This window comes from Chaetura pelagica, unplaced genomic scaffold (assembly GCF_000747805.2).
Source record: "Chaetura pelagica isolate M959 unplaced genomic scaffold, ChaPel_1.0 scaffold361, whole genome shotgun sequence".
Lineage (NCBI taxonomy): Eukaryota > Metazoa > Chordata > Aves > Apodiformes > Apodidae > Chaetura > Chaetura pelagica.
Window position 1 is genome coordinate 793538 of NW_009952363.1, and position 12238 is coordinate 805775.

General features: G+C 43.8%; 1 protein-coding gene across 1 annotated transcript in view; it reads left to right on the forward strand.

The window, feature by feature from the left end:
* BRINP1 (bone morphogenetic protein/retinoic acid inducible neural-specific 1) overlaps nt 1-12238 on the forward strand; it is a 57865-nt gene that overhangs the window by 40026 nt on the left and 5601 nt on the right. The window contains exons 5-6 of the mRNA XM_010007948.1: nt 4261-4497; nt 10311-10533. Coding sequence (XP_010006250.1) covers nt 4261-4497; nt 10311-10533 — 460 coding nt within the window. The remainder of the gene's footprint in view (nt 1-4260; nt 4498-10310; nt 10534-12238) is intronic.

Sequence of the window (12238 nt, forward strand, 5' to 3'; positions counted from 1 at the left end):
ATTGTTGTTGTTGTTGTTGTTACTTGCCTTTAAAAATAATAGGCAGGTTGTTTTCACTATTCTGGTGATTATCTAAATCACTGAGTTTGGGTCCTTAGCTAATTAACAATAAACAATTTGAGCCTTTTTATAGACTGCAGTGATGGCTGCTGGTAATGCCCAGGAATAACTAGGTAAACAGCTTAAAAAGCAGACAGATTGGTTTCTAGACAGACAAATGGGTAAGTAGGTAGATCAATAGATCTCTACTGACCATCTGATCGCACAAGGGAAGAGAAAGAGCCAGAGGCCTGGGAGGGAGGGGAAAAGGGAAAATTTAGGAAAGAGGGGGTGTAAGGTGGATGAGGCTGTGATTTCTCATGGGAGCAGACAGAGGACCTCAGGGCTCAACCACATGAGGGTTTCATGGAGCTTCAACCCAGCACAGGGGCAGGCCAGACCCAAAGCAAGGTAGACAGCGAGGGGAGGGAGGAAGGTAAGAGCTCTTCCTAATAGAGCAAAGTGACCTTTAAAGCTGCACCTGAGTATTTGCTGCCTAATCTGGAGTGCAGTTCTTGGGATGATTACCCAGGATTCTTCCTCTGCTCTGAGAGGCCTCATTAGGAATTAGTCACAGGGCTGCAGGTAATGGATCGTGACCGAGTCTCCTCCGATCTGATCAGCAGCCAAGCACGAGCTGCTGACAAAAATCCATGTTCCTACCTTTGTGTCCCTCTGGCTCCCAGGCTGGCTCAGTAAAAGAGCAGCATCTTTGTGACAGGGAGAATTTCTGTTTCTGATCTTGCTTGTTGTCACCCAGACCTGAGTTGTGGTTGCAAAGATATGCCCTTTGGGAGATGCCATGGCTAGACTCAGAGCTCAGCTACTTTTATGCCTGCATGTGGGGTTTGGGAAGGTCAGCTAGCCTGGAGATTTAGAGGGAGACCTGGATGCATGCACAGTGCAGGGTGTCAGTTCTACACCTGCAGATACATGGACAAAAAGTATCACTGATTTATAAACCAGTATCCATGTGGACCCAGTATACGTGTACTTCTGTGTCAAGTGCCTGCACTGGAGAATCTACACAGGGCTATTTATCACAGTAGCTCAGAAGGTTTCCCTTTTTCCTAGCACTGCTTGGAAGCTGGTTCCCTGTCCTGTGCTTGGGGAGGGCTGTGCAGTGACGCCACCACTCACTGGATTGGGGGAACTGCACTTATTTGCACTTATTCACGTCCTTCTGTTCCTGCCACCAGCAGGATACCATCCCTTTTGGGGTAGTATAGAGATAGAGACACTAACATGGGTTGCCCAGAGGAGTTGTGGCTGCCCCATCCCTGGAAGTATTCAAAACAAGGGCAGATGGGGCTTGGAGCAACCTGGTCTAGTGGTAGGTGTTCCTACCTGTTCAGAAGGGTTGGGACTGTATGATCTTTAAGGTCCTTTCCAACACAAACCAGTCTGGGAGTTTGTGATTCACCTGCCCCTGCAACTAGTGGGACTGATGCACAAACTGCCTGTGCTGCCTGGGAAAGGGGTAAACCAGCACACGGGAGGGGAAGATGCTAACAGCTCTACAGCAGTCAGATGGGAAATGGGAATTCGTGTTCCCTGGAAAAGTGTCCTAGGCTGAAATTAGAAAATTTGAGTGAAAAAAACCACCAACATTTTGAAAAGTTTTTGGAAATTAAAAACCCAGAAACTTATCCTCTTGGACAATGTGTGAATATTGCAACATGGCACTGTTTCAGTAAGGTAAGGTCCTTCTGTGCTATTCTAAGCATTGTGACAATAAACAGAAATGATTGTGTGTGACGTAGTTTGTTCCATCAAATATGGCACTAGAATATTAAAATGTACATCACAATTAATATTAAAATGTTTGCCAAGATGGGCAGAGCAGGAAGGACAGCACAAAACATTTCAGCTTTTCAGTGAAACAAAATGAGGAGGTAGGAAGAATACATTTAAACCTTTCCCCATCAGAAGTGCTTTTGGAGTCAACATGCTCTCACAAAAGGCTTCAGTGAAACTGCGTTTTGAACAGAGAACTCTTCTGTGGAAAATGTTTCAAATAGCTCTAATTTAGAGCTGGGGAAATGTACCTCTTTTAATGCAGGAAGCCTTTTATATACAGTCCAAAGCCAAACATCTCTCTCTAATAGTTTTTCTAGGGGAATTAAGGACATGTTCCCTTGTCATATTCTGCCTGTAGTTATCTAAAACTAACCTATACCAAATCGGTGCTGCTCTTAATTTTTAAAGAGGAACTTCATGCTTTCCAGAGTGGCAGAATTTCTCCTGCTGTTCAATAAGATACCTTCAAAACTAAGATGTTTTCCTTAACACTTGTCACTAGCAAAGTTACCTTCTGCACACCCTGGCATGTGGGGCCATCCCTAATGTCAGTGTGAAGGTTGGAAAAGGGATCATTCCTCTGTGGTGGTTTCTTCAGACAAATCCCTGAAAGAGACTGAACTTTGGTCCTTCCTGAAGACAACAAGAGAACAGCTGATCTTCTTATTGAGAAACATCACTCAAACAACTAAAAGGACCTCAAAGTGCTGATCCTCATTGACTGTTAGTGAATGTATTTGCAGGGATGCTGCAGACTGGTCAGTTGCTTACATGTTCCCTCTCTTCCCTGCAGCAGCCCTGCAGAAAAGACAGCAGGATCTAGACAGACAAAGTGCCTCCAAGTACTGGGTTTGAAATCCTTTCTTGTGCAAGTGTCACAAGTCTCTTTTCTAGCTGCATGTTACTCTGTGTTCACCCTGCCTGCAGCTGCCACCACTCTGCTGCAGATGAGGGCAGACAAGGGGACAACTGGCTGCCACCAGGCATGGTGTTCCCAGAGAGGGAACAGAAGGCCCTGTGCCTTCAACACCCTCCTCATCACCCCAGACTTGGTCTCCCTAAGGGACCTTGTCAGGGTTGAGGTCTCAGTGGAACCAGAGGGTAGCAGGGGTCTCTGGGGCACTGCCAGCCACTTTTCTCTTGCCTGAGGAGAACATGACCTATCAAAGAGATGGGCCTGAACTCCTGAAAGGAGTAACAGCCCTTCCTGCCCTTCCTGCACACTCTCATGCTCTGAATTATTGTCTTATTTTCATTCCACTCCAATGAGCTGTCAGCCACCGACGCTGTAATTCAGCACAATAGGAACACAAACAGATGGGTAATTGACCCGTGTGCCTTCATCACACCGGAGTTCAGCACTGATACTCGAGCCATAAACTCCTTCATCTGCCTCTCTCAAGTCCTCAGGCCTTTCCCCAGGAAGGTGAGGCAAGATGGGCTGCCCACAAAACACTGACACAGAGTTCCTGTCACCTATGCCTTGTGCGCTGCAGATGCTGAGTGAGTCTGACAAGCAGGACTAGCCAGGTAGAAGGAGACAGCTGGGAATCCTCAGGGACATCTGTAGGGACCCTGGAGTTGGGGACTGGAGAAGGGAAGGATGGAAAAACATATACACTGTGCATCAGGCAAACTGTTCTCACACCCTCTGTTCCCCTGCCCAGGGGGATGGATGCACAAACACTCACTATGGAGAAAGAGACGTGGGGATGGATCTCTCAGCCAATATAAATCCTCAGAGCTCGACTGAAATCATTGGCACTAAATCCATTTGCACTTTTGTAGGACTTGGCAAGTTGCCTTCCTAGTAGGGAGCGAGCTGAAAAGATGTGGGTACCCAGCTCCTGAGCTGGGCACTTAACTCTGCAAGGTGCTCTGACAAATCCCTGCTTGGATTGTTTTCATTTCTTCTGTTTTTCTTCCTTTCTTCATTTCTCTTTTAGAGTGTTGTTTCTGTGGTACCAAACCACTTTAGTCTCTCTCAGAACAAGTCAGAACAGCGTAATGCTTATCACAGCTGAATTTACTTGGTTGTAAAGTATTAAAAAACTCCCTCACCTGTGAATAAGGGAGGCTTCGGATGCAGTTGCTTTGGGCTGGACTGGGATCCAGGACTGGGATAAAGGGGTTTCAGTGGGTGCTGGGGAGGGGAAAGTTACTTGTCACCTGTCTCTCACAGAACAGATGGACTCTGCTCTCAGCTAGCTCACTACCTGCACTGCAGGCGTGCAATTTGTACCCCACCTTCCTCACTCATGACAGCTCTGGGAGAAACATCCCAGCAGCTTTTAATTCCTCAGCATCACTTCCCCAGGCTGTTAATGAAACAGCTTTTGAAAAGAAGGACAGATACCTGAAATGACTATTTATTTTATTATTATTTTTTTTTCACATCCTTGTCTCTTGTATCTACACTAGGTCTCCAGATCATCTTCCCTCAGTATTTACAAGAGAAGTTTGTCCAGTCTGCCTTGAGCTACATCATGTGCAATGGGGAGGGGGAATACATCTGCCGGAACAGCCAGTGCGGCTGCCTGTGCGCCGAGGAGTTCCCGCAGTGCAACTGCCCCATCACTGACATCCAGATCATGGAGTACACACTAGCAAACATGGCCAAGACCTGGACAGAAGCCTATAAGGATCTGGAGAATTCAGGTAACAAAGCAAAATGTATTTTCTCATTGATTTTTATTTTTTTTTTCCCCCAAAACACAATATGCCAGATAATACTGGTTGAAAATCTTTTTTTCTCTTAACATAATATTCCAGTTTGGATTTAAAAAATAGAGGATATAGAACCCAAAAATGTGATCATAGAAACATAGAATCATGGAATGGTTGAGATTGGAAAGGACCTTAAAGATCATTAGGTTCCAACCTCCCTGTTATGAGCAGGGACACCTCCCACGAGACCAGGCTGCACAAGTCTCATCCAAACTGGCCTTGAACACCTCCAGGGAGTGGGCAGCCACAACCTCCCTGGGAAACCTATTTCAGCACTTTATTACCCTCATGTTGAAGAATTTCTTCCTAATATCTAACCTAAATCTACCCATTTTTAGTTTAAAACCTTCACCCCTTGTCCTATCGTTACACTCTCTGGTGAAAAGTCCTTCCCCAGCTTTCCTGTAGCCCCTTCAGGCACTGGAAGGTCCTTTAAGGTCTCCCCAGAGCCTTTTCTTCTCCAGGCTGAATTGCCCCACCTCTCTCAGCTTGTCTTTGTAGCAGAGCTGCTCCAGCCCTTTGATCACCTTTGTGTCCCATCTCGGGACTCTCACCAACTGGTCCACGTCTTCCCTGTGATGAAGGTTCCACAGCTGTGTGCAGTATTCCAGGTGCAATCCTGGTGATCCTAGTCTTGAGGGAGTGCCTTTTTTGATCTATGCACGTACAGAGAAAACCACACACCACATGTAATTTTATGTATAAGGAGATATTTTCCATAAAAGAGTTTGTTTGATTAAAAATCTGATTTTTCATACTAAACCTGCTCAGGATCTCTCTTTAATAGTTCTACAGAGAAACTGCCACAGTATGAATGATGCAGAAATTGCTTTTCAGATTTGCATGAATGATTTATTCTGCTTTGGTGAAAGGCAATTCACAAAAAGAGAGCACAGGCCAGGTGACACCTCATTTGAGATAGAGAGGAGAAGGGAAGATGACTTCCTCCTACAGAGCTGATATCTGCTGGTGTGAACATTCCTCTTCTCCCTTCACTTTCTCCCAGGGTGATGCTGGGGGTGTCAGTGGAGTTTGTTCCACATTTCTGTTGGTAACACCCATAGTAGGTACAAAATATTGCTCTCAAGAGCTTGAGGTAGGAAAGAGCAAAATTATCAGTGCAATTCCATCCTTTCTTTTAGCAAGTGTTCTGCCTGCACTGCATCTTACATGGGCACTAAGCAGAACTTAATCCAGAACTTCTCACCCCTGTGCTGCCTCTCCTCTCTGTGTTATCCAGGTACTTCCCAACACATTCTCTTTATTGATTATTGTCATAACTGTCCAGGTCCTTCTGTTAGGAAAAAAAACTAAGGAAGGGACCATCTATCTCCGTTCAAGGTACTGAAGAATTCATTTTCAGAAGTCTTCCCAGAAGCAATTTCTTTCTTCATATTGAAGGTCACCATAGACCCTTTAATGGTTGAAATGAAGGGGCCTATAATGTTTCCTCAATGGATTGTTGAGGGCTGCTGCAAACCTCAACACGTGGGCCCTGCTGGTGTGTCTGCTGGTGCACAGATTCTTTTTTTCCAACTCACACTGTCTACTGAAGTGCTCAGTTGAGTGAAGTCAGAGTAGCAGTTAATGGCAAATTAATTGCAATCAGAGTAGCAGTTAATTGCCCAAGGCCAATGACCATCTTGACAAAAGCCCCCTATATACTGTAGGGAGCCACAGTTCCAGAAGGTGGTCGTCAGCTGAAGACGTCAGTGTTTTTCTGGGAGTTTCTATAGATTCATGGACAGGACAAACCTGAAACATGGATTTCAGAAGCTTCTAGTAGCTCAGGACTCTGCACATCAGAATTACTGGCAGTGCCTGCCAGCACAGCTCTGCCACTAGTGAAGTGTTGCTAGTCCTAGCACAGGATCCTCACACAACAGGCTCAAGAACCACATCTCAGCCACCACCCATCAAAACCTTCTACATTCCCAGGAGATCTAACCAGGACACTTAGGTGAGAGCCCTATGAAAAGAGAATTACAGTCCCACGGTGCTTGTTTTACTGTTACACTCCCTACTTGTTGCACTTGATCTAAGCAAAGCCTGTGGTAGATAATGAGATTCTGTCTCCCTTCCCTGGAGATTTCAGCAGGGGAAGGTGTTTTTCATTCCCAACGTTAAAGTGACACATTGCAGTGCAATTCTCTGCTGTGCTGTAGCCATATTCCACCCAGGGCCAGAGACATTTCAGGGCTAGATGGAATGATTATCTTTATGTTTAAAGCTGCTCCATCTCATTCATCACTTTGTTGCCTCATGCGTGAACTTCTCCTTTGAGATGAAGGTTGCCGTCACAAAAGAATGTGGTATTAGTGTTTTGCTTCTTTATTTTAATAAATATTCCCAATAACTAGAGGATTTTCTTCATAATAAACGGCAGAAAATAAATCTCTAATGACATCTGAAGGCTTTTCCAATAAAATGGGCTGAAAGGCACATGAGTGCTCAGAAAGCAAATACCATTTGCACAGGACGCTACTGATAGCCTGAAAGATCTGTATTCTGTTTCTGATCTGTGCTGGGTTCCCAGGCCAACTTGAAAAAATCGTGCAGGGCAGATCAAGAGCTGGTGTGATTTGGGGCTGCATCTTTAGAGCCAAGGAGGTTGCAGTGAAATGATGGTGCTTTAAATCAGCTCAGGAGCTCTCTCTTAGTCCTGTGCTTCATTCCTCACGTGTAAAGCCAGAAAAACAACACTGCCTTATTCTTGGCATTTTACCATGCCTGGCCAAAAAAAATCTGTGCCAGGACTGGGGTTCTGGATTTTAAAATAGTCTTTTGATTATAAGTCATGGCTTTGGGTTTGTTGATTTTGTTGTTCTGTTGGGGTTTTTTCAGCCATATAGCCTTTGGGTGAAAATGTAATTTATTTATTTTAACTGGAAAGACAAGCACTGGAAAAAAATGCAAGTTTCACTTCTGAAAGAGATGTTTGCCATGGCCATTTAGCTGTGATGTCACCCTTCTCTGGAGGCTGGACCTTCTGCCCAGTAGCACCTTCTGTAAGGAACCATTGTCTGCCTGCAGGGATGGGTGACTCTGCAAAAAAGAGGGGACATGTTGCATTACGGGAGATGTAGTCCTAACCATCATCAACATTTTCTGTGCAGATCAATAAAATCAAAGCAAATGTAAGCAGCCTTATTAGTTAATTAGAAATTCTCAGAATTAAGAATGAATTCTTCCCAGAAAGTCTTAGTACAATGCAGCCACAGCCTTGGTTGGGCCCTCCAGGGATACTTATACATAAATAATGAAGAAACTATTCATTTTTAGAAAGTATTTTCTTTTTTCATCTCCCCCCCCCCTCTTAAAAAAAACCCCACCCAGCTTCTCTTTTGCTCATTTGTTTTTCCCCCAGCGTTGCACTGCAGTATCAAAATGTGCCCAGAGCACAGAAATTCCTCCCTTCCCCGTCGCTATGAAAAATGTAGCCCATTCATCATCGGAGGGAAAAGAGCTTGGGCTTTTGCACAAACAGGCTTTTGAGGAAATTGATTTATAAGGGGTGGGAAGCAAATGCAAGGCTTTTACTGCTGAAAGGTACCAGGAGTAATCAGCATGGTCAACAGAAGCAATTATACATGATGATAGTTTCAGAGGACCAGTGAACAGGACAGAATCATTTCTGGGGAGGAGAAGGGCACTGAAAGCAGCATTGCAAAGAGAGTGAAAACCTGAGAGATGATTACAAAAGAAAAAAAAATCTCCCTTATCTTTGGGGAAGATAGAAGAATAGCAGATGTCCTGTGGATAGTGCAATGGTAATAATTATCTTTATTAAGTGCTTGGTTTCACCATGGGGTGAGTAGGACACGAGCATCCATTTACCAGCTAAATAGTGGTGATGGTGACTAATGCATAGATATTCTTTACTGGGCAGTTAAGCATTAACTTGTCCTCTTTTTCTTCTGAAGATGGGATGAAGGATTTAAAAATTATTAAAAAAAAAAAAAAAAGAAAGAAAAAAAAAATGTAAATAACTTCCAAGAAAAGAAGTCTGCATTTCTTGATGGATATTTCGTGGGGTTTATGGCAGAGGTCTGGTTCACTACCCTCTAGAAGCAGGTCTATCACCAGCACTAGATCAGGTCAGACATGGGTTGTTTGTTTTTTTTTCTAGCAGAGTCTAAAATGAGACATTTTTTTCTACATCTCTGGCCACCGTGTTCCAGTGCTGCATTACTTCTGAGTAAAGCAGTTTTCCCATAAATCATTTGAACTTCTCAAGCTACAAACTGTCTACAACTCCTTGTTATAGCATCTGTTTCTTGTAAGAGTTTCTGTCTTTTGTATTTGTAAGCATCTTTTAAGCAGCTGTAGGTTGTAATTAGATTATCCCTGAGCTGCTTTGCCATAACAAACAAGTGCAGCTCCCTCCACCTGACATTGTAGGACTTATGCTCCAGACCCATGACCATCTCAGTGTCCCTCAGCTACTCCCTCCCAAGTTCTCATCACCCATCTTTCACTGGGTATCCCTAAAGCTGGGCAGGTGCAGCCGTAATTGACTTTCCCAACCTACTGGATTTAGCCCAGGATGCAGTTTGTGGTTTTTTCCAGTGAAAACACAGTCTTCCCACCTTCAGCATGGTGTCCACCATAACCCCCCGGACCTATCTGGTTTTCAACTGGTCATTTCTATGCCTGTACTAACACATGGGGTTGTTCTGCCCTGGTGCAAAGCTTTGTTTTTTCTTGCACTTTATGAGGTTTTTCCTGGCTCACTCCTCATGTTTCTCAAGGTCTCAGTGTGTCAAACACAGTTTTCTGGTATCAAAAATTGAGTTATTTTCTGCTGAGAAAGTTGGAACCATCTGTTTTTTGATACAAGGATGTCCCAGCCTGGAAATCAGGGTTTAAGCAAACTACATTTCTCAGTTAGGAGGAAAGGGATGGTCATAAACAGGAACAGTATCAGATTTTTTATTTTGTGATAAAAAAAACCCCTCAAACTAACCCTACATAATGTTTATTTCATTATCAAACAAGATCAAATGGAAATAAAACGATCACAAAACAACATTGACTACATATTTTTGCATCAATTAAGTGTTTTTCCCTTGGCTAAAATTGGCACATTTTGTTCTGACTTTAGCTCTGCAAAATTCTTTATGTTATTTTCATTGTTACATAAAGCAACTCATTGAACTTCAAATGAAGTTAAATGAGAGCAAAAAATAAATCAGAATGCTCTTTTTAAAAAATGAGAAAGCAGGACATTTTAACACAATCCAAACCCTTCCCCTGGGGACTTTTTTTAAGCTTTTTTTTCCTCTTTCTCTCTCTCTTTTTTAACAACACAGCCAAAGTGATTTGACTTCAACAACAAACGATGTTTTAGGAGCAGCTGAAAAACAATTTGAATGAGAACTCTTTAACTGACAATGATTACAAGTCCCTGCTTTTTGTTCATAACCCCTTGACTATAATCTTATGCTCCAGAGAATTTCCTCTTATCTTTTCTCTACCGTGTACACACCAACCATATTGTTTCACCCTAATACTCTCTGGGTTTCATTTCCCATATGGAAGGAGCAACAGCCATGGAATCATTGAGAGTCCTGGGGCAGAATAATAGACCAGTGAGTGAATGGACATCACCTTCCTTCACTTAGAGCACTGGTGGCTTCATACTTCTCTGCTGTTTCTCCACCCTGCTCATGAAAAGCTTTGGAACTTTGTTATATTTAAAAACTCAAACACCTGCATTTCTCCGCATTTCTTGTGCATTCCAGATGAGTTTAAATCCTTCATGAAAAGGCTACCTAGCAACCACTTCCTGACCATTGGGAGCATCCACCAGCACTGGGGGAACGACTGGGATCTGCAGAACCGCTACAAGCTGCTGCAGAGCTCCCTGGAAGCCCAGCGGCAGAAGATCCAGCGCACTGCCCGCAAGCTCTTCGGCCTCAGCGTCCGGTGTCGGCACAATCCCAACCACCAGCTGCCTAGAGAAAGGTACCTTCATCCTTCCCTTGGGGGGGTGTGCTGGGTGCCTGGTGGGGCTAAGCCTGGGCTTGGACCTTAAACCCTACGGGGGTGAATGTATCGGGTGTGCTAACGTGGAGGTCTGGGGGGAATTGGGGAAGTTTGGGAGAGGGATGAAGTTTCTGGAGGTCTAAGGAAGCTGTATCACAGACCTGAGCATATCCACATCCTTCCCATGGGGTCCTACTCACCCACCTGCTTCTGTAGTGTTCTGCAAGACTGATATCACACAGCCAAGCAGACTAAGCTGATTTTCAGGGATCTTGCCCCATGTACCACAGTGAAGCTTTCAGCTTCCTTTTGCAATTAAAGTGGACATACTGAGCACGAGATGCTTCAGCCCATTTTTGATTGTGCTCCTCAAAGAATGCAGCCAGAGTGAAACAGAAGCTTTAGTTCCACTCAGAATAGAACACATCTCTTCTACAAAATGCAGAGTAAACCTGCACTGACCAGAAGCCCAGTAATGTTATTACAGACAGAGAGACCAGATTTTCCATTACAGCTACAGCAACAATTGATATCCAATAGTCAGCTCCTGCTGGCTCCTTTCTGCCCTGACCTATTTTGACCCTGACCCTGAACTGAGCTTAACTTAGCTTCCAATCAGTTTTGGAGACTTGCATCCATGGATTTTAATAAACATTTCTTTTTGTTTCTTTCTACATTGGCTGAAGTGAAGTAACACTGAAAAATCTAGGAAAAAATGAGTTCAAGTGCCTTTTCTTGAATGCTTCTCTTGGAAGGGTAAGAATGAGTTAATATTTGTAGAGGAACAGGGCTCTTTTTTCACCTCCTTCATTCCTTAAATATTCAGTCTCAGGAGAAAATGAACTTATTTCTGTCTCCTGTTATCATCCAGTCCTCTGGCCACTAAGCAACCAGAGTTTTCATCTCACCACTGTGCAGCTCGGGGCTTAACTAATTACCAAGAAATCTCATGTTTCTGGGCAAAGACTTGATGGACTTACTAGGGATGAAGAGAAATATCTATTAAGTTTAAGAGATTATGAAACAAAGTCTGGAGTACATCCTAAATCTGGCCCATTCCTGCCAGTTGGCTGAGTTGCTATAAACAAGCCAACTGGTGGTGGAGTCACCAGCACGTCCAGGCATTAATTTGAGCTGTGCCACAACAACAAAGCAAAGCAGTGAGCAGATATCCAGCCAACCATGTTGCTGCAAAGCATTCAGAAAAATATGTCTTTAGCATTTCTCTGCTATTTTGAAAAGTCAGCCACCCAGAAAGGGAGCCTCCAACTTCTGCTATAAAATCTAGGGGAACGAGGGCACAATGGATGATGGCAGCTGGGTTTTTAGCTGAATGATGTGCTTGATTTGTTTAAGTCAACACCACCAGGCATATTATAATTTCTTATTTGTCATTCTCCATTTGCAGCTAGGCAGGGGGAGGGGGTGGGTGGGCAGATGTGTAGCAGAAGAGGTATGAGTTTCATGGTTCTTTTCACTGGGCTTGGAAATACTCAAATTTTCTAATTCTTACTACACAGAACGCAGACACTTATCAAGCATGCCAGTGGCTTTGAAAGGATGGAAAGGTTCTATTAAAAGCAAGACTCTCTCTCTATACACATAATAGTAAGCCTACTTTATATATTCAAAAGCAATGTAAGAAAGAAATAGGATTGCTCTTGGTTGTCCTCAGGGATCGGAA